Genomic DNA, 23888 nt, shown 5'->3' with positions numbered 1-23888 from the left:
GCAAACTTTGTTTGCACACACTTGGATAAAGGATTAAACTAAATTTATTATGGTCTAACCAAGTGAAAAATAAACTTTCAACATCTTTCTCTAAATCCAGAGTAATTTAATAAAAAGGTGGCACACTGTTTGGCAACTCCTATAGGTAAAGATGACCTGCCATTGCTTCTTCCTTGTATCTCCACTTCTGGGCCTGGCTCCCACTGAAGAGACCTCAATAAAGGTCGAAACTAGTCTGGGTAGTGGCCCTTCCCGTAATGCATAACATTATACATATCCTCAAGGAGATGTGTTTTGCATTATGGGAGATACTGAGATAGGAGTGTTGGTAGCTTGCTCCACCTTTCCAAGGAGTCGCCCGGTGTTGTACCACTTTACCCCAGTCCTGAAGATACTTTCAGGTGCAAACTTTGCTTGCACACACTTGGATAAAGGATTAAACTAACTTTATTATAGTCTAACCAAGTGAAAAATAAAATTTGATAAAAACTTTCTTTAAGTAGGTAGAGTCAAAATGAGAAGTTTTGCTATCCTATATATATTTAAGAGAATCATATTTTCTAATGAGGTTGATTTTATTTAAATTCTGTATTTTAGAAGCTTTAAGAGTGCTAATTTCTTTTAAATAGTTCCAAGATGAACTGTTTAGAGAATGAGATAAACGTGTTTCATGATAGGTCTTCTTAGAGAAATAAGCGGCAAGACAATGTTTGGTATTCACTGGTCAAAGAATATCAGAAGAATCTCAGAGCAATTGGATTATACATCAACAGATTTGTATTTCTCAAAAGATGTAAGTGCAATTCTCTTATTTCACGCTTCCTTAATTTTAAAGAATCGATAAAAACCGCTAGAGCTGAAAGGATTTACAAGAGAACAAAACTAGATCTTTTATCGGAACGCATTTGTGATACCAAACGTTGTCTTGCCGCTTATTTCTCTAAGAAGACCTATCATGACACTTCTAACATCCATGTGGGCTATGATGAACTCGAGAGAAAGATTGTCAAATCTAGGGAAATTTCTCTAGATTCCTCTCATATCAACAACAGCCTGAGGTTTAATCTCTCTGATGCACACGTTGCCTCTGTTCAGTACTGGCGCACTCGCGACAGCGCGTAGTATATGTTTGTTTGGAACTCAAGCTCGCATTTTGTTTTCAAACATGCTACTGTCTTTTTGTACTTGTTCTGTTATTACAATTTTAAGTCTCTGTAATTCTTTATATACTCCTTTAATTGTATCTTTTCAAATATATCATGTCATCTTTTTATCTCTCAGTATCAGTCATTAAAGCTTTTTCATATATATATATATATATATATATATATATACATACAGATACATACATACATACATACATATATTAGGTCAAGTACCTTTTGTCTACTTGTATATGAGATATATATGATTTCTGCACTGCATTACTTCAACCTTGATATCTCTCTCGGGTCGGCTCGTACTGATGAGCCCTCAAGTTGAAACTGGTCTGGGTAGTGATCCTTTCCATTATGCATTGCATTATACATGCCCAAAAGGGGGGGGGGGTGCTTGCATTATGGGATACATAATGCAAAATTTCATGTGCAGAACTTTGTTTTGCTTACTTGGGAAAAGGATTAAAACCAAGTATAAAATTTCTTGGTATCTTTAACATATATATATATATATATATATATTTATATATATATATATATATCTTACTCAGTGGAGTGTTTGAGATCACTTTTCTTCTGAAGTTCTAAAGGTTTTGGTTTTGCATCTGTGAGTGAAACTGTATGATTATTTATGTTGCTTTATGACATATATAATTTTCACATGGCATATTCCGGTAATTGGACCACATTTTTTTAATAAGCTATATAAAACACAATGAATTAATAAAAGACCTGACAAGTTTCGTAAGTCGTTTGACTTGCATCTTCAGGGGTAAAAGGTAACTGAAAGTTAAAACAACAAAAAAGAGATTAATAGTTCATACTATACAGTTGTAGCCGTCTGACTATTCATAAAATTAAAAATCAGAATGCAGATTCAAAGCAGTGTTGGGTTTAAACAATGCTGGATGATGCCACGTTCTGTTGTTCACGTTCATAATGTCTGAGGTATATTTTTTATTAAAGCTGACCAAACTTGGTGGAGAATTAATCCTTGATTTTTCTTGCTTTGTGTTGGTATTTTAAGCATGTTAGCAGCCTCTTTAAATTTCCTTATGTAACAGTTTTTTTCTACGTACGATGTTTGTATTCTTCCATAGTACATTGTGGCCGGTGAAAGTGGTATGGAAAGCTAGACCTGATTTTTGTTCTCTTCTGATTTGCACATCCTTTTGGTGTTTGTTCATGCGAATTTCCCCAGATCTTCTTGTCTGTCCTACGTAGCAGATGCCGCAAGAACAATAAATTTTGTAAACACTGGTTTTTTTAAAGGATGATGAGGAGGTTTCGGGGGATGTAGAAATCTCGAAATATTTTCCAGCGGCAGAAAGGCTACTTTGATGTCATATTTGTTAAATAATTTAGCCATTTTGTCTATAACATTTTTGATATATGGAAGCGCGATAGCGTTTTTGAAATCTTGTTTCTGAGAGATGTTTGTAGGAGGTGTGTGGAGGATTTTTTTGATAGTCTTGGTTTCATAACCATTCTGTTGAAAGATCTGTGTTAGATATTCTAATTCTTCGTTTCTCTGTTTTTCTGTGCTGGAAATGTTATACGCTCTGTCCCTTATGGTTTTTATTAGACCTATTTTTTGCAAAGGGTGGTGGTGGTGTGAGGCCGCATTTAGAAATCTTCCTGTGTTGGTGGGTTTTCTATATATTGAGAAAGAAAGTTCATTATCCTTTTCATTGACTTCTAATCGAATGTCTAGAAAAGGCAGTTTCCTAAGTTCTTCTTGTTCTAAAGTTAATTTTATATTATTATGCAAATTATTTAGGTAATCTTTGAAAGCAATGAGTTCATCTGTTGTTCCTGGCCATATGATGAATATATCATCGACATAGCATAGCCACATTTTTGGTTTTTTATGATAATTGTTTAAAGCATTATTTTCAAAGTTTTCCATAAATAGGTTAGCTAAAGCCAGAGAGAGGGAAGTGCCCATAGCCAATCCTTCTTTTTGTTCCCAAAATTTGTCTTGATACATGAAAAAAGTATTATTTATACAATGTTTATAAAGATCTATGATGTCCGGAGGAAAAAGGTCTTCTAGGAGATTCACAGTTTCGTTTCTTGGAACATTTGTAAATAGGCTGATAACATCCAAACTTGCTAAGATGTCTGAAGGTCCAATATAAATATCTTTTACTTTTGAACATGAACAACAGAACATGGCATCATCCAGCATTGTTTAAACCCAACACTACTTTGAATCTGCATTCTGATTTTTAATTTTATGAATAGTCAGATGGCTACAACTGTATAGTATGAACTATTAATCTCTTTTTTGTTGTTTTAACTTTCAGTTACATTTTACCCCTGAAGATGCAAGTCAAACAACTTACGAAACTTGTCGGGTCTTTTATTAATTCATTGTGTTTTATATAACTTATTAAAAAAATGTGGTCCAATTACCAGAATATGCCATGTGAACTTCTAAACCACAGAAACCTCCACTTACAATATATCATTTCGTTATCGTTATTGTTTTTGATATTGTAATATCTTCTTACTTTACTCTATATGTGTATAGTATGTTTTCATAATGATCTTTTCCTCACTTATTCCCTCAAATAAATTCCTTATCCTAACTTCAATAAAATACCTTGTTCGGTGCATCAAGTTAATATACCTAAATTCTTAAGCAGTCTCAATATTCAATCTGGGTCTACTCTTAAGAATGGTTCCAAAAAGGAACCATTCTTAAGAGTAGTGTACGTGGATAGAAGACAAATTGATTGCTGTTGGACAACACCTATTCCTTTGTTTCAATACTGGCGGTGATTCCTTTTTCGGATTCAGGGAAAATTTCTGTTATACTGCACCACCCTGAATCCTAGATTATTGAACAGTGCAAAATGAAGTAACCAGGACTCAGTTTAGCACACTTTCTTAAATCTCTTAAACACTTTTGGTAAATTCTAAACCTTATCTAACAACTAAAACTTAATTCACAGTCGTAGCCTCCCTTGTAATTTACCTCACGCCGTGGTCCGAACTTAATGAGCGGTGCAATAGAAAGGAAACAGGCAAGTCATCAATTAAACTTTAAAGAAAAACATTTAATCAAAAAACAGACAGTTTACACATTACGAACAAATACTGACATATATTTGCACTAACTTTAAGGAATGAGTATAATTATGCAACTGGTCAAATTCTCCCATAACATGTATAGACATCAATTCACGTAGGAAATTCTCTCTAAGGTCCATCATGCAATTTATACACTACAATGCTAAAGGTTATTCACTTATCAACAGCACAGTTAGCTCTATGTACTTCCACACTAATTCCTTCATTTAAATCTTAAGGTTCCACTACTTTTTTAAACACAATCTCTAGTCCTTTCATTAATCGTAGCCTTCAAAACCCTTTTACAATTACAGATTTCCTTCTTTAACACAATTACTAAACAAACCAAAGTTTCTACATTACCAAATGCTGGGGAACTATTTGACCTTCACATACATCACAACAGAACTTCCGATTCTTGGTCCCTTCTCTTTGGTAGACTGGCTCGGCAATCTCCATGGCGATCGGGAACTCTGCTCTGTTTGGCTATTCGTTGACCCGCGATCTACCCATTGACATTTCACCGTGCTCCAACAACCTCCGAAGGACCTTTATCTCGAAGCCCTCTCCAATGCAGGGGGAAGAAAAAAAGCTCTCGAGCTGCCTCTGCAACGTCTTTTAAATCCCATGCCTGATGCTTCCTTTCTACGTCATCATTCTCTCTCCCTTTGCCCACGATACCTTACTTCTCCCAGCACAACTCTCTCCTAGCGTGCCTTACGGGGGGGGGGGAGAGAACTGCATGCACGTCCTACTTGGTGCACGTGTTTAGCTTCTGGCCATCAGTATCTAATCCAATTATCTTTCTCCCAGCAATACACAAGAATTTACACAAAGTTAACATAGCTTAAACATTAGAAAATTTACACTAATTATTTACAACCCAATATACGGGTAAGTATTTTCTCAAATTATTAGTGTTGCTGATAAATTACAATTAACTTTATTCATCTTATATATCAATATTAGCCCCAGAAACATTAATGCATGTTAAGTCTGAAGGAAACAAACTGTATTAAATTTCAGTTTCATTCAGAACTTAACAATATGCAGTATTTATTGCCTTTTCATTTATTATTTTTTGATTACATAACATTTATTGTTTTTGTGTATTGTTTTTGATCGTATTGTTTTACTATGTTGTTTTCAGTGAACTGATATGTATGATTTTTCTCCCTCAGCCAAAATTTTATGTCCATCTCTACATTGTCATTTTAAGTGTAGAGCTTCTTTAGAAGGAGGAGAATGCTACTGTGATTCTGGTATGCAGGTTGATCCAAATAATAGCCACAGCTGTACAGGTAATTTTAATATTTCAATTTTATGTTTTGGTGTTCTTGTTACCGATACATGTATCATTTTGTTGACATTTTTTACTGCATTGATATGTTACTGCATTGATATGTTTCTTATAAACTCATTCAAATCAGTCGTTTTTTCAAGCAGAATTTTTAGATCAGACAAATTTCTGTTGGATCTTGCAGTGTAAGACCTACTCTCCAAATTGATGATTGTAACTGATGTTGGACAGTCTACATAATGATGTATTGAACAAGTCAATATTTATTTCAGCACTATTTATATCCTCCTGGAAAAACCATTTTATGGTACAGAGACTGGGATTATCAAACAGAAAGAGATTGAAAGGCTATGAAAACAAGTTTTTTCACTGTGTGGCATATAAAAGCAGGGTGTATATTCAGTGTTAGGTGTGCAACACATCAGTAATATTCATGACGTAGAATCTTTGAGCAGTTATTTATTTATTATTTATGTTAGTTATTTATTTGAAATAAATAGTCATGAACTGTAACAAATCAAGACATTCACAGTGTGAATGTAAATCAGATAATAGTAGTGTGTTGCAGTCGAAGCACATACATTCTGTCTAGTCATATATGAAGTGAAAGAAATGTGAAGTCTGCAGCAAGGCATTAAGTATGCATTCTTAATGGCTAAAGGTTAGCAGTGATTTTGCAGCATGTGTGCTCTCTCTCTCTCTCTCTCTCTCTCACACCACACAAAATTTGCTCATTCGTGCTGGCACTTTCTCTCCTTGCTCTCCCACTTACCTGATTTCCTGTCATCTCTCCATTCCTGGCTCTTGCACTGCTCCCGCCGTCCTCTCATTCCCTCTTTTCCCTTGGTTCTCGTATTCTTTCCCATTACTCTCACTTCTACTCTTATTTGCTTCACATCTGTTCTTTCCAGTCTCCTAATATATTCTTTCATGCTTCTTAATTCATTCCTTATACATTCACTTCATTTTTCAGTGCGTCTCTCTCTAAGCAGCCTACCTACTCCTCTTGCTTGACATTCACCCTGCCACCCAACACCAACAATAGTGGAATGTGAATAATTTTATATTCTTATTCACATTCCACTTGTCTTCTTCTCCCTTGATCATGCTCCTCATCTCTCTTGGTTAGCATTCACTCTGTCATAACACTGCTGAAGTCTGTGATGCTAATTTCAATATTGTCAAGTTCTTCCCATTCTGTACATTTTAAGCTGACATGCACTACCTGGTCTCTCAACTGCCACATTTCTAACATGATGCAAACATACTGCAAGCACTACATACCACAAAATCCCATAATATGCTGTGTAAAATGTAGTTTTTAATTTCCTTAGATAATTTCCTTATCTTTACTTGTTAGCCTGTTTTTCAACATCCAAGTAATTTGTTGAGTTATTTTACCAATTTTTGCAATATGTCCTCTGAACTTCAACTCTTTGTCTACCATTATCCTCAAGTCCCTAGCCTCATCGATTTCCTGCAATTCAGTACCATCAATATGATAAACCATATGCAAATGTTTCAACCCAAAATGCATAGCCTTACATTTTGCAACATTAAATTGACAATCATTATCCTTTGCCCACGATGCAAATTTATTTAAATCATCCTGCAAGATATCTATCCTGCAGGATATTTAAATCATCCTGCAGGATATCTACATCACAACTATTGCTCTTCCCAGTTTTGCATCATCAGCAAATAACTGAATATCCACTCTTAAATATTTCTCTATGTCATTGATATACAAATTAAAGACTAGTGGCCCTAGTACCAAGCTCTGAGGTACTCCACTAGTCCCCATCATTCTCCTAAATTCCACTCCACCATATACTACTCTCTGGTGTCTCTCCATCAGCCACCCTTCTATCCATGCAACTAGCATTATAGCTATTCCCATTTGCTTCAGTTTTTGTAATAGTTTTCTATGTGGTATGCTGTCAAATGCCTTGGCAAAGGCGAGCAGTATCATGGTGTAGCCATTACCTTTATCAATTTGGTTAGTTCTGTTGTCACTTTATTATAAAATGTGAATAAGTTACTAAGACAGGACTTACCCTTTATGAAGGCATGTTGTCCACTATAGAGCATTGCATCCCTATCCACTTACGGTTGTATTTTACCTTTCACCAACTTTTCCGATATTTAAAAACTACTCTGGATATATTAATTATTCTGTATTTTGCTACCTCTGTCTTGGAGCCACCTTTATGCAATGGTACTATTTCATTCTCTTTCCAATCCTTTGGAAAGAGCATGATAATAATAATAAATTTCATTATTTTTAAATTATGCATTTTTATAATTAACTGTTTAGAATCAATTAATTCTTTTTGAATTATGCATTTTTACACACTAGTCAATTTATTTCAAAACTGCATAAACAAAGGTAATATATTATGAAAAAAAATTAATTCAGCTTACTAATGAAACACATTATATTTGTAAGTTGGAATGTGCCTGCACCTGGTTTTAATACTCCTTTCCTTAGGGAAAATGTTACATATAGATAATATAGTCCATATAGATTATAAATAATTGGAGCAGTAAACAGCTCTGCCATACATTCATAGTATTATTTAACCATCTTGTTGTACATCAGTCAATTCTTCCTGCTAACGTTCAACTGAAGTTTATAATTTAGCATTTTTACTTTATAACTGGAATATTTTGGACAGCCCTTCTCTTCTCACCTTATCATTTGCTTATCCAGATCTACAGAACTTGAAAAATACAGTCAAGCCTTTGTCATGTGTTGCAATGTTTTTTTTTTTTACTGTTGTCTTATAAATCTGGTCCAGACAGCTCAATTTGGTTAGATTTGACCACCTTGTATAATATTTTTTAGACTCTTTATGAATTGAGAAATTCAGTTATAATTCTCACATGTAGTTTTATTTATCTTTTCTATAGATGGGTATTATGAGAGCTCTGATCAAAAGGCCAAACATTATACAGTGTATCCACTAGAAGTTTTATAATTTCAGCCTATATTTGGTGATTTATTTTCAAATAACAACTACTTCATCTATATTTCCATATTTTAGATTTCTGACTGCACCGCTTTTTCTACTTCCAGTATCTAAATATACTCATGATTGCATTCTTCCTAGATGTTTGTTACCACTATTTTGAGAAATTCTTCTTGTTTAATTCAATAATTAAACTTCATTAATTAAAATATTAATTAATAATTAAAAATAATTAATTCACATCTTGTTTAATTTAATAATTTTTGAAATTAATGCAGACATCTAGAATATCCTTACCTTCAGTTTTTATCTAATGTTTATCATCTCTGGTTCCTTGTAAAATACTCTTTCTTTCTAATCTTTTTCAATAGAAAACACTTAAAATTTGAGAATATTTTGGTCATAGAACATTTTGCCTTCATAATACTTATCTTCTGTGTGTGCTTTTTGAACTCACATCATGATTTTTGTGTAGCTGTTTTGCTCTGTATACTTCAAGAGCAAATGCCAAATTACATGCTAGGAAATTTCAATAGTTAGGCTATTTAGACACAATTTTTAATGAAGATGCCAAATTAAATATGGAAATAGATAACAGGATTAGCAAAGTCGGCATGGTAGGAATGTTTAATAAATTTATATGGAATAAGAGAGAAATTAGTCAAAGTGTAAACTAGCTGTATACTAGACAGTGTTTAAATCAATTTTAACATATGGATCTGAGAACTGGATTAGAAATAAAACATTTGATCAAAGACTGTTGACCAAACATGTGAGAGCTCTGCAAAAGATGGGGGGGGGGTGAATAGATAGCATCAATAAGAGTATTATATTAAAAATGAGGATATTATGAAAGAACTCAACATTATTATCATTCAAAAATGTGTGACAGAGCTGATCTCAGTTGGTGTAGTCATTTAAACAGAATGAGAGAGAGGTAAGGTTAGCAAAACAAGTGTTTTTTTTTTTTTTTGTCAGGATGGCAGGGAAAAGACCCAGAGTAAAATCATGATTGAGGTAGACTGATACAGTAATAAGTGCCTTAGAAGATATATCTGATGATGTTGGAGTCTTGACAGAGATTACTTTGGATGAAAAGTCTCCAAAGGTTAGTAAAGATGTAATTACATAACCCTTTTATGAAGTACACTACCTTAGAGTACTTGCTGGAATTGGATGATGATGATGATGAATTTTCAGTATGATTTCTTTTCCATGACTGACCATATAACTTCTTGAATTCACTATGAATATCTAATATTTAGCCAGTTTTTCTAAGTTTAGTTCTTGTTTTTAAACGTTTTCATTCTGTTTACTCCAATAATATTTGTGTACTGGTGAAAACAAGTAGACTTTGAAAACTGCTGCCTTCAAAACTTATATATGATACTCACTTTTTTTCTTGCTGAAAACTGAATGGTGATCATTTCGATGGCCCTGAACCAGTGTGAATATACCAGTATCAATAATAACATTGAAAAACTTTTCTCCATGTGAATTTATGCACATATTTATGCTTAAACATGGTCTTAGTAATGAATAGTCCAATAGTCCTGAATAGAAATCTGGCAAGTACTTGCTTATTGTTATTAACATTAATACTACTGAAAAATTGATTCCCCAAAAAAAGTTTTGTAAAATATTTCTATATTTCTGGTATTCATTTCATGCTCTGTGTTTTTTAGGCCTCCAACATTTTTGCTTTTCCTTCTATCATCTCCACTGTAATTACTCAAAAAATTCTACTTCTTCCTTGCTGAAACCTGGTTTGACCATAAACACAAATAAGTTTTTTCATCCGATTTCCAATTTTGAAATTGTCTACATCATTCTGTGTTTGCAATCTCATTCCATTCAAGGAATTTATCTTTGTATTAAATATTAGCTACTTATTCCTTTTCCTGATCACTGTAGACCAAATGTAACATTATATACTTATAAGTATCCCATCTATTTGTTTTGTTTTGGTAACAGTAGCACTTATATCATCATGGGATTTCTGTGATTATCGATGCAAAAGTTTGTATTATCATATTAGTTCCATCTATATTTCACCAATACTCTGATGTTAATAGTGCTGCCTTTGGTTCTGTTGATTTGCTAGTTGTTTTAGTTTTAGTAAGGACTTTTTTTTTTTTTTTTTTTAACAAAATCTCTCTGTTTTCATCAGGGAACAAGTAGCTAATTCCCTGATGAAAACAGGACTTTGTTTAACTGGGTAATGTTCCATCTTGCATCATTTGATTGAGTACCATCGTATTTGTTTGTGGTTTAAGTCAATACAGAATAGAGTTTGGTAGGATAAGTCTCAAGCTGAAAATTACCATTATCCTTCTTCATTTGGTAACCAGGTGAAAACCTAATAAGAGGATAGACCATGAGAAGTTAAGGACCAGACTTCAGATGCTCTCATCACTTTGTTTGCATTCTTTACAGGGAATGTGGAGGTCTCTTCAGTTAAGTAGCTTTGACTGAAGTAAAAGTATGAAATAAGTTTCAATTTTATATTGATTTTGTGTATGGCAGAAAGGAAAAAAACTGTTTGATGAGGTTTTATTGCAAATTATTCGTCATATGCCACTCTTTTTTGCACATATAAGTCTTTTTGTTCTATTTGTTTTAATAAATCTTTTGTATTATCAGATTATGTGATTGGATTTATATTATTGTTTTAGATATGGATGAATGTAAAGAATGGGGCTATTGTGACCAAATCTGTGTAAATACAATGGGGAGTTTTTTATGTTCATGTGTGGCAGGATATAGTTTGGTGCCACCTCGTCATTGTCGAGCTGATAACAGTAAGAAGAACTTGTTCATTTTGAATATTATTAAAGAAAAGAAAAATATATTTTTGCAATTTAATATAAGTTTTATATTTATCTCTACTAATTTCACATGTATGTTTCTATTGAGAAGCATTATGTACATATATATGATATTTTTTAGCTTAAAGGCTGATTTTTTTTAATGTGAATTTCACCTATAACACTTTATCAAATCTATCATAATACTTAAGTACTGTGATTTAAGTAAGCCATGTGTTTTGTAATTTGGAAACCCTACTTCTGAGACTAAATATAGTAGTTTTTGAGCCAAGACAATTCATTGTCTTGGCTCAAATTGTCTTGGCAAATTGTCACATTGTCTTGGCTGCCACTGTGGGATTTGAATATAAAAGCCTTTAGGTTGGAGAGATGTTATATCTAGCCAAACAGGCTAGCAAAATGTTTTTTTTATTTATTTATTATTTTTATTATTATAATTTTTTTTATATATAAATCTCACACATGAAAGGTTTTTGACTTATAGCAAATTTATATTAGTACATTTGTGTCAGTACATTTTGGCCTATAGTACATTTCACCAGTAGCAGCTTGTGTGTTTTCACCAGTAGCAGTTTATTAGTTTGAGGGAAAGTAGTGGAATCGTGTCAGCCAGTTTTGGTGGAACAGTAACCATGAAAATACCTCTATAAGAACAGAAACAGTGAAATAATGACTGGAATGAGTCTTTGAGAGAAGAGTCATCAATTAACCGAATTGCCCTTTCTGGACCACACAAGTATTTTTAGAGAGGTTATGGTGCACTATCCCATTTGTGAGAACAATATTCTAAGGTAGAACAGATTTGAGATTTATTACTATTATTATTATTTGACACCTCTAGGGAGTCCAAGTACTCATCGAGGGAGGGTACCTGCTCTACAACTCTGTCTTCACACCAACTGACCGCAACCACACCAACACCATCTACCGCTGCCGGCCACCATTCGGATTTCCACAGACAATCACAAACTTCCATGTCCACGGTGGGATTCGAACCCACAGCCTTTTCGCTGGAGAGTGGATATGCTATCATTATTATTATCATTAATTATTATTAGTATCAGTATTAGTAGTAGTATCTTCATCATTATCTGAGATGCCCAGGAAGTCAAGGACTCATTGAAGGTAGCCACATGTCACTCCCACATCAGCTGTCATACCTTCTCTTAAACTTGTCCATACTTAGTATACTATTTCGTTTTTATTACAAAAGAAACATTAATGCAAAACGATTACATAACAATATTAACACGTTCGCTGCCACGCTACTTTGGCATGGTCTGTTCCCCTACGCCGAGCAGTTTTACTTCTTCAAGGTCAGTACGATAATCTCGTTACCGGAGGTAAACGTCCTACGAGTATACTCGTAGTTGGCTTGTACAGAGCATATACGGTCTATGAGAATACACAGTTTTGATGCTAGCCCCACAAGCCAAGGATTTTCACTTCTTCAAGGTCACTACAATAATCTCGTTCCCTGCGGTAAGCGTCATACGAGTATACTCGTAGCTGGCTTGTGAAGCAGGTTTAGCCACTACGAGTATACTCGTAGTTGGCAGCGAACGTGTTAATTAAATGTTTGCTCTATGGGGATATCGCTCACTAAAACTGTTTATAAGCTCTTCTAAATTTAAATTATATGCCTGTCCGCCTCTATCAATATAGTTGCTAGACCAACCAATCTTTCTTGGCCATTGCTGTTCACAAATAATTTTTAATCAGTTTAAGCTTGGAAAAACTTTTTTCTGCACTTGCTATGCTAACAGGAAGTGTTAGTGTAGCAACGGTGCCTACTGCAGTATGGCTGAACGAGCTTCCTTATTAAGCTGCACCATGAGGCAGGCTGCCTCTATGCTACCCCCTGTTGACAGTGCTGCAGGTTGATAAATCTTAGCAACGTGAATACTCATTATTTGAATAATCTCGTTAGCTTCCGATCAAGAGTATCATCTTCATTCATAAAGTTATTCTTCTACATTCATTCTTTCTTTTACTCACATCATAATGATAAACTTCTTTTGGGTTGCCTTTAGCTTGTACAAGTGCTTTCTAAAAAAATTGTGATAATCACCACAAAGGAAATGAGGTAGAACCATGTTTTAGTGTTTATCAGAACTTTTCAACCTCCCATACAGCCAATGTCTTTTTGATGCTCCTACTTAGATTTCTGTAAGATGCTTGTAACTTTTGTATCATGAGCTTTTTATGTTTCATAACTCTTCTCTCCCTTATTCTCACAATACTCCTTCCACATTATCTCTTGCTTAATAAGGTTGCAGGTCCGCGCGGTTAGCCTAGTGACTATGCACTTCGCAACCATATGCCTGGGGAAGGAGTGCCCTAGGTTCGATTCCCGTCGGTGACGTGAGGAGCTGAAGGATCTTCCTCAGCCATAGCCAAGTTAGCCAGTCTTGGGCGTGGACAGCAGAGTTTTTTCCTCAGTTTATTCTGGGGTTTTTCATCCCGCAAAGCAGGCAAACTGGCCTTGAGAACTCAACACTACAGGCCATAGGATACACCGGGGCATAAGGCTGACCACCTTATCCTGTAAACGGAGTGAGGTCCGATGATCAATGGACCCTTGACACCGCAAGGTAAAAGAGGGTATAAGGAAGATGATGATGATGATGATAATAAGGTTGCACATCCATTTCACTTGCATCATATTTGTTCTTCAAACTCAAGGGACATATTCGGAACTTTTCAGAACTTTTCAATCCCCCCCCCATACAGCCAATGTCTTTTTGATACTCCTACTTAGATTTCTGTAAGAGGCTTGTAACTTTTGTACCATGAACTTTTTATCTCTCCCTGATTCTCACAATACTCCTTCCACATTATCTCTTGCTTAATAAGGTTGCACATCCATTTCACTTGCACCATATTTGTCCTTCAAACTCAAGGGACACATTTGGATACTATATTATTTAGCATCTTTTCAAACTTACCATGCACTGCTGATCCATTCAGTAACTAAATAAATAAATTCCATGTGATGATACAGCTTTCCCCTTTTTATGGGAGTTCGCGGTACCATCTAGTCCCCCCAAATTTTATCCGGGCTCCGGAACCGGCATAGGCTGATGAATCAGACCTACGGCTGGGTCAGTATTCCTGACTATAATCTGCGCGCGTGTGTGTCCTCGGACCGGTTTGCCTGCTCGCGGGATGAAAAACCCCAGATAAACTGGCAGAAAAAACCCCGCTGTCCACGCCCAAGACTGGCTAACTTGGCTATGGCTGAGGAAGAGCCTTGAGCTCCTCACGACGTTGACGGGAATCGAACCTAGGACACTCCTTCCCCAGACATATGGTTGCAAAGCGAAAATCCACTAGGCTAACCATGCAGACATTCAGTAACTGATACCATGGGATTGAACATTGTATTCTCCTGAGAATGTCATTATTTCCAGCTTTGTAATTCAGCATGTAGCCTATACTAACTGGAACATCCGTATAGTTTGCTACTTCTCAGTTCAGTATGGCATGATCACTGTCAACAACTGGTGGCAAAGAGCAGTCACACTCTTAACTGAGCCAGCTTCTGATGCCATGATCAAATCTATCTTTCTTTGGCTTTGAGTTGCAGTTTGTAGATATTTGGGATGGCGTTTGTAGATAATCAGGATGTGTTTGAGTTGCATTTGAATGAGCATGAAAATTTGCATTTAGGGGAATTATTTTGGGCAGGATAAGGAATGGAAGCTAAGAACAAGGTTTGATTTTCTTTTCTTGACTACTTGTATAATAAACTATAACACTTTTTTATGAATATTAGTCAAGTGAGTTTTAATTTTTCGTCCTACTAGTTTCATCGATTTTTTGCTATCGGCATCTTCAGGGATACAATTGTAAGCGATATGAACGTAACAGACTAGGTTTTAACTGACAGTTCTAATTCATACAAAATTAGTATTGTGCGAAACAATGCACGTTTCTCGGGAACATGATTTATTTGTTACGAGACATAATGTAATTGGCGTGAAAGTTCATTTCTTTGATGTTTAGTGATCTAATTAAAGTTTTCCAAATTTCCGGTAGGATTAGACCTTGATTCTTATTTAGGTTTCCTGTTGAACGGGAAACCATAGCAGCCTCCTTGAAGGTTCTGGAATGGTAGTTTTCTTCTATATAGGGCATATGACGCTTATCCCACTCAATAAGATGGTTAATAGAGGCAAAGTAGGAAAAAAAGCCTGAAATATCTTGTCTGTTGTTTCTAACATAGCCTATGTGCTCCTTCAGACCTCTAGAAGCCTCGTTTTGAGGCTTCTAGAGGTCTGACCAATGTAACTAACACCACAGGAGTAAGGTATATTATATACTCCAGAGTACTTGTAGAAAGGATGAGGGTCTTTCGGTGATCTTAAAAATTTTCGAATAGTATTGACCGGCTTGAATGCTACTCTAATATTGTGTGGTTTTAGAAGGATAGCCACTTTTTTGGAAATGCTGTTGACAAATGGAATAGTTATAGTACTAATGTATTGGGTGTCATCACGTTTTCTTTGTGGTATATCCGAAAAGAGAATCTTGTTATAGAGTCTTTTAGGATAACCATTTAAGGATAGCTCTCTCTGGATATTGTAGTTAATTCTTTTTGTAAGTCATCCTGGTCTGTGGTGTACTGTATAGCTCTTTTCTTAAGCATATGGATAATGCTAAGTTTCTGGGATATATGATGTGACGAGTTGAAATGGAGGCAACGTCCAGTATTCCTAAGTTGAAATGGAGGCAACGTCCAGTATTCCTAAGTTTTCTATACACAGACTGGTTGATACTGTTATTGGTTTGTTTCTTTATTAGGATGTCTAGGAATGGAAGTTTTTCATCTTTTTCAATTTCTAATGTAAATTTGATGGTATGGTGGAAACTATTGATTTGGTTGAGATAATCCATTAATTCTTCTTTCGTATGATTCCAAATGATAAAGATGTCATCTACATATCTGTACCAAGTTTTCGGTACCAGGATGACTTACAAAAAGAATTAACTACGATATCCAGAGATCTATCCTTAAATGGTTATCCTAAAAGACTCTACAACAAGATTCTCTTTTCGGATATACCACAAAGACAACGTGATGACACCCAATACATCAGTACTATAACTATTTCATTTGTCAACAGCATTTCCAAAAAATTGGCTATCCTTCTAAAACCACACAATATTAGAGTAGCATTCGAGCCGGTCCATACTATTCGAAAATTTTTAAGATTACCGAAAGACCCTCATCCTTTCTACAAGTACTCTGGAGTATATAATATACCTTGCTCCTGTGGTGTTAGTTACATTGGTCAGCCTCTAGAAGCTTCGAAACGAGACAGAAGAAGCATATAGGCCAGTGATGGCAAACCTTTTTACCCAGGTGTGTCAAACATCTTTTTTTTTAAAAAAATATTGACATTGTTGCATTATAAATTTAACTACTTAATCATAGATGGTGACTTATACATATCGTATTAGGCTATTTATTTACTAGGACATTGATATACAATCTATGAATTCATATTATACAATTAATTTAATAAACTGAAATTATTGAAATTAGTTTTTTCATCAGAATACCAATATTTTTCAACATCCAAGGTGTGTCACCTGAAACCCTCAAGTGTGTCAGTGCTGACATGCGTGTCGTAGGTTCACCATCACTGATATAGGCTATGTTAGAAACAACAGACAAGATATTCAGGCCTTTCTTCCCACTTTGCCTCTACCAACCATCTTATTGAGTGGGATAAGAGTCATATGCCCTATATAGAAGAAAACTACCATTCCAGAACCTTCAAGGAGGCTCCTATGGTCGCCTCTTCAACAGGAAACCTAAATAAGAATCAAGGCCTCATCCTACCGGAAATTTGGAAAACTTTAATTAGATCACTAAACATCAAAGAAATGAACTTTCATGCCAATTACATTATGTCTCGTAACAAATAAATCATGTTCCCGAGACACGCGCATTGTCTTGCACAATACTAATTTTGTATGAATTAGAACTGTCAGTTAAAACCTAGTCTGTTACCTTCATATCGCTTACCAATTGTATCCCTGAAGATGCCAATAGCAAAAAATTGGTGAAACTAGTAGGATGAAAAATTAAAACTCACTTGACTAACATTTATAAAAAAGTGTTATAGTTTATTAAGAACAAGGTTGTTGAGAGGGAAGATAGATTGGACGGTTTTGGAGTTGAAGTTCTAGAGGAGGATTAACATTGGAAAACATGTTGTATAATTTGGTCAAAACTTGAGTGAGAATAAGTAATAGTATTTTATTTATTTATTTATTTATTTTATATTTATCCCCCCCCCCCCCACATGAGACGTACAAGACCTGTAGCACATTAGTGCCGTGTGTGAGGTGAAATGAGGATTGAGAAAGAAGAAAACTTATTGACATTCTTCTTAAAGAGATGTAAGTTGAAATTACTGGGAAACACATCATGGGGATGGCTGTTCCAGAGGACAGAGGTAGATGGAATAAATGAGGAAGAGGAGAGGTGCAATGATTTGCAGTATTTTGGGATTTTGGACAGCCACTGCTCTTGTTTTAACAGACCTAACAGCATGTAGAGGAATGATATGGAGCAGTGACCATGTAAGTACCTGTAGAAGAGACAGAGAGCTGAAACATTGCATCTCCAAGACGGAGGTTGAAGTGAGCGTATGAGGGAAGGGTCATCTATGAGTCAAATTGCTCTCCTGTGAACAGTATCAAGAATTTTTGAGGAAGTTTTAGGTGCACCACTCTAAATGTTTAAACAGTATTCTAAGGATAGGCAGATTTTGAATTTATATAGGGTTTCCTGTTGCTAACATAAGCAACAGGAAATCTGAGATATGTGTTGTGGTATTCTCTTTTCTACCGAGCATCCAGTTTGTCTGAAGTAAGAATGATGACAGTCACAAGGAACGTGTTAAACACCAGGAAGAGCCAGAGGAGAACATTTATCTTTGGAAGATGGAAATCATAATGATAATTTGTTGATAGGGAGAAAAGTAGCCACTAAATTGTATTTCTTAAGAATTCTTGAAATGGGTTTTGAGATGCCAGAAACGTATGGGATTGGGACTTGGCATACTGTTTCCTTGTTATTTGAGCTAGGATTATAGAAATTAAAAAGCTATTGTGTAATCCTATTTGAGAAGCCATTGAGTTTCATGTGGTGTTGTTTGATGTTTAAGAGTTCTTGCTGTAATTGTTTAGGTGTAGAAGAAGTAGTGCGAGCACATTATATTAAAGTTTTTATAATTCCTTTTTATTATATGGTATGAAGGTGATCAGATCTTCTGCTCTACTCACCATCAGGTGAATTAATTACTTCCATTTCTCGAAAGCCAACTTTCGCTGGATGCTACATTCAACAGCAATCTGCTTACCATGTCCTCACAGAAAACTGGAATTATAAAAACTTTAGTATGACATGCTCACTATTTGTGCTATGTCTCAACAATTACAGGAAGAATGCTTAAGCATCAAACAATACATGAAACTCAATGGCCTCTCAGAAAGGACCACACAACCGTTTTTTAATTCCTATAATCCTAGCTCAAATAATAAGGAAACAGTATCTAGTCCCAATCCTATACATTTCTGGCATCTCAGAACCCATTTCCAGAATTCTCAATTTCCACAATTTAGTGGCTCCTTTTCTTCCTATCAACAAATTATCATCATGGTTTTCATCTTCCAAAGATAGACATTTTCTTCTGGTTCTTCCTGGTGTCCACTAAGTTCCTTGTGACTGTCTTCTTTTTTTCTTTGGACAAACCAGACACTCAGTAAAAAAGAGAGTTCAAGAACAAAAATCTTATATTAGCAACAAGAAATCTGAGAAATCTGGCTTTGCATCACACTGAATAGATACAGACCACTATATCCTATGGTCTCAAACATGCTTACTTTATCTGTATCACTATAAATTTGAACATTTGGTTAAAGTAAGTGTTGCGGTCATATTAAACCATTTGAACTTAAAAATCAGGATAACTGCTTCTCACTATCTAAGTGAGATATGGGATATGGGATAGTCCTATTCCAATCACTCATCACAAATTTTTTTAAAAAATAGATTTAATGAATAATTAATGCAATGTTTCCTCAGTTATACCATTGTGTTATTTTATGTATAACATCACACAGCTCTTACTGTTTCAAATCAATCAATTGCTTGTGTTCTATCTTGTAATTAACTATCGCTGATGATGGCCTGTAATATTCAAGCTGAAATATAGCTTTAAATAAATATTCTTACTTATTCCTTATGCTTTTCATGTGAATTAAATAATTTTTAGTTAAGAAAGGATATGTGAAATTAACAAGCAAATTATTATGACTGCTCCGAGCTGGCTCCTTCAATCTGAGGAGCTAGTGTGGCAGTGCCGTGGTATATGAATCTGGATAGAAAGATGTTGGCCATGCATGAGAGATAGTAAAGGAGTATTTGAAGAAAGCAGCATCAGACTATATACCCAGAGTTAGTTGGATAAATCATTTAGATAGATGAGTATTATTGTTAAGCAAAACTCGTAGAAAAAGAAAGATTCATGGAGGATATATAAAGAGAAAGTTGATAAGCTAGATCATAAGAAGTACAAATCACTGGTATGAAGTGACTAGTACGGTTTAAAAAAAGGCTAAGGTGGATTATGAGAGGAAATTAGCTTGGCAGGCAAAAGAAAATTGCAGAGGGGGTTCTTATACTGAGTGAAAAACAGCTATGGAAGGATAACTTTACTGAGTGCTGATGGTAAGGGGGCTAAGAGAATCAAATGGAATGGTTTAGTTGCTAAGTGATTGTTTTGCAAGTATGTACCATCTAGGTAGAGATGTTGCAATGCCAGATGTGACATTTACTGATGTGAGAATAGAGATAGATGAATTGGTGGTGTTTACAATATTGCAGAACTCTAATGCAAATACAGTCACAGTATTCGATGGGATATCATCTTGTGTATATGGAAATGTGTAAAGGAATTGAGAGCTTCTCTGGCCAAGCTGTTTAGTATCAGCTGTGGGGAAATGCCACAGAAGTGGAAAAAGGGCAAAATAGTTACATAAAGGGAAACTCCAAGACAGGTAGCAAATTATAGACCACTCTGTATCTCAGAGTGGTAGTTCAAGTATTAAAGTTGGTAAAAGGCAGAGTTCAAACTGATGGGGAACGGTACAGCATGGATTTTGAGAAGGGTAGGTCTTGCCTTGGTAATTTACTCACTTCTTGGAGCTTCCCTTTATGTAACTGTTTTGCCCTTTTTCCACTTCCTTGGCATTTCCCCACAGCTGATACTTAAACAGCATGGCCAGAAGAGCTCTCGGTTCGTTTACACATTCTCACATAATCAAGCCAGCCTGGTTGGCCAAGTGGTTAGCATGTCCACTCTCCAGCCAAAAGGACGCAGGATTCGAATGTGGGCATTGTTTGTGATTGTCTGTGGAAATGCTGGTAGTGGCGGGTGGTAGATGCTGTTGGTGTAGTTGCGGTTAGTTGTAGTTGGTAGATTGAGTGTTGGAGACAGAGTTCTAGAGTAGTGCCCTCCCTTGATGAGTCTTTGGACTCCCTGGAGGTGTCTTGTAATAATAATAATAATAATAATATTTTAACAAGCAGGGATAGAAAAGTTATTATTTCTCTTTATAAAGCTTTAATAATAGCATAGCATATTTTGACTACTGTGTATAGATATCGTCACCTGAAGATTCTGACAGATCTGTGAAATTCTCCCTGTGAGGATATACTGAATGCCTCTGCATTACAATGGCTAGATGATGGGTTGAAAAGAGGGAATGTGACAGGAAGATATTATCAAAAGGGGTTATTGAAAAGGCAGAGGATGAGGCTTTTTTTTTTTCAATACATGGCAGGAAAGCAGAGGATGAGGGTTATCCCTGGAAATTGAGTAAAAGTGTGATTATAAAGGGTGTGGGCCTCCCACAATGAGTCTTTGACTTCATGGAGATACAGAGAAAACACTAATAACAATGAAATATTTCTGGTTATATATGTCACTATGGATGAAATATATTGCTCATGCACTCTGTGATCACCATATATTTTAGTGTAATATCAATGGTATGTATTACAGTTTTAATATGCATTTTACATCCATGGCAAACTTTGATATGCATACCTACCAAGGCCAGTTCAGTAGTTAACAATGCTGCTTAGAAAATTTGCTTTTCAGCTTAATGGCTGAAAATAAAACACAGAATCATCACAAAGCAATATTTTTGCCATATGTCTTCCAACTAAAACCAGCTTAAAACCATTTCTTTGTATATTTTCATTTCATTTTTTTCCCCAATAATTTTTGTTGTGTTTCTTATTGTTATTGACAAAACACTACCTCTTATGCTTCTGATAAAAATGGTAAATACATTGAAATTTTGAACTGGTGAAGATCATCGCTATTATATTTTATTTTCATAGGTACCTCCATGAGATTAATATTTGCCCATCATAGTACCATTTTTAGGATTGATTCTGAGGGGCTTGTATTAGATGTAGTAACTAATGCTACAGCAGCTAGTGGATTGGATTATCATTATGACCGTAATCTGCTTTTCTGGTCTGATACAGAAACTAGAAAAGTATGTATGATTATATTATTTGTGATTATTGATTAGATTCTTTTAAATGCACATCATATTTATTTTTGATACCAAATTAATTTTTTTACTCCATGAAAGAATGGATTTAAACATCTTTGTGTCATTAAAATGTGATTAAATGAATTTCATTAATGTGTATTCATGGTGCCACACATACATTAGACACTTGTTATAGTAAACGCTACAATAATGAAATGCTGCATTATAATTTACTAAAAAAAAAAACCCTGTCTGAAGTTTCCTAGCAACATTACTATTATTGTTGGAATTGCAAAATTCAAAGACATTCACTATTTTTAATTGCAATTACTAGCAGATGATCTAATTCATGCTGAAATTGCTGATTTGCTGAATGCAATAGATATACTTTAAACCAGGGATCAGCAACCTTTTCAGACTCATGGGCCACATTCAACTTTTATTTTTAATAATCGGGCCACAAGCGTTTATTTAAGAGAAATAGTGAGTGGAAAAAAAATACTTAAGTTATCAATTTTTATTATGTCAATCTTAAAAAACACCGAAATATTACAAGATATGAAACAAGCATGAAAATGAAACACAATAAAAAATTATGATCACGTAAAAACAAAGTAATATAGTGTATCCATCACAATATATACATATGTCTCCCTGCTTAATGTGACTTTTGTGATTGTTTTCTCTTAGCCAGATTATCTAGATCCACTTTATAACATGAGGGTTCAAATTTGAATCGAAGCATGCAAATGTTCATCATTCAGTCGAGAAGAAATTTTATTTTTTCTAAAACACATGGCAGAAAATGCTTATTCGCAAATGTAGGTGCTTCCAAATGTGACTATCATCTTTGCGAAACTGATTAATCCTTCAAAATTTTTTTTTTGGTAAGCATTGATTAATGTCGACATTAAAAGCATTCAAACATAATCACATTTCGATGCTATTTTTTATGAAAATCCACAAATCTTGTTGAAAATTCCATTTGTAAATCTTCAATAATATCAGCAAAAGTTTCCTTTTGTTGGTATTTCCAAGTTGCATGGGAGATATCACAAAGTATAGGTATAAAATTATTTTTAATTTATTATTCATTATTATTTATTATTTAAATAATACATTATAAAATGTATTATTTAAATAATTCAACATACAGGACACATGGCATATAAGTATGGTCAACCTTTTATGGGCCACTAAAAATGCACATTTGGGCCGCATGCAGGAAGCCGGTTGCCGACCCCTGCTTTAAGCTCAAATCTTCCCAGCCTGTTACTGCATCTGAAAGATGAGTTGCTATGGCCACAGATGTGAAAGGAAGTCACCTAGCTTTAGATGTTTCGATGTTGAAGTTTAATGGAGAAAATACACATCTAGAGATAATAATTATTAGCTAAATTTATTTTGCTAATAAATTACTCAGAAGCTCAAAGCTGTGAGCTTGGAGGTGTTGCTTGCTGATCTGTTTGGTTTTCTTTTACTAAGATGAATCTGTTTAAACAGAATAACAAAAATAGGAAATGATTTATAAAATTATTGTAATTATCATTAGTGAGATTTGTTTAGACATTCTTTCATGTAATTTGAAATACAGATTTTAGTTCCAACTAATTTTTCTATTTTTGCATTGTTTGTCTTCTGAGTATTTTTATATGATAATTTTGTATTTTGTGCTATAATTGCATGACATCATCATAAAATATTGTTTAAGTCCAATCATAGTAATTTTTTAATGGCTTTGATAAAATATGTAATTATATTTTAATTTTTCTACATTCAAAGAGTTTAGAGATTAAAAAAAAACTAAATAGAGAAATATAATTTCTGTGTTTTTTTTCTGATATAATTTACATTTTCATATGGAAGTAGCAGGATTTTTTCTCCTAGAAACTCAGGTTTTTATTCTGCATACAGACAAATCAGTCTTCAGAAAATGCAATTTACAGAAAAAAAATACTAGTGG

At 34.7% G+C, this 23888-nt stretch overlaps 1 protein-coding gene across 1 annotated transcript in view; it reads left to right on the top strand.

Moving 5' to 3' along the window:
• Positions 1-23888, top strand: part of mgl (low-density lipoprotein receptor-related protein megalin) — an 890817-nt gene that overhangs the window by 104243 nt on the left and 762686 nt on the right. The window contains exons 8-10 of the mRNA XM_090412774.1: positions 5417-5536; positions 11183-11308; positions 21765-21925. Coding sequence (XP_090268900.1) covers positions 5417-5536; positions 11183-11308; positions 21765-21925 — 407 coding nt within the window. The remainder of the gene's footprint in view (positions 1-5416; positions 5537-11182; positions 11309-21764; positions 21926-23888) is intronic.

Source organism: Typopeltis vanoorti, chromosome 23 (assembly GCF_054136105.1).
Source record: "Typopeltis vanoorti isolate ZY-2024b chromosome 23, IOZ_Tvanoo_1.0, whole genome shotgun sequence".
NCBI classification, from domain to species: Eukaryota; Metazoa; Arthropoda; class Arachnida; order Uropygi; family Thelyphonidae; genus Typopeltis; species Typopeltis vanoorti.
Note: the sequence above shows the minus strand (reverse complement) of the source record. Positions and strands in the feature narration are given on the sequence as shown.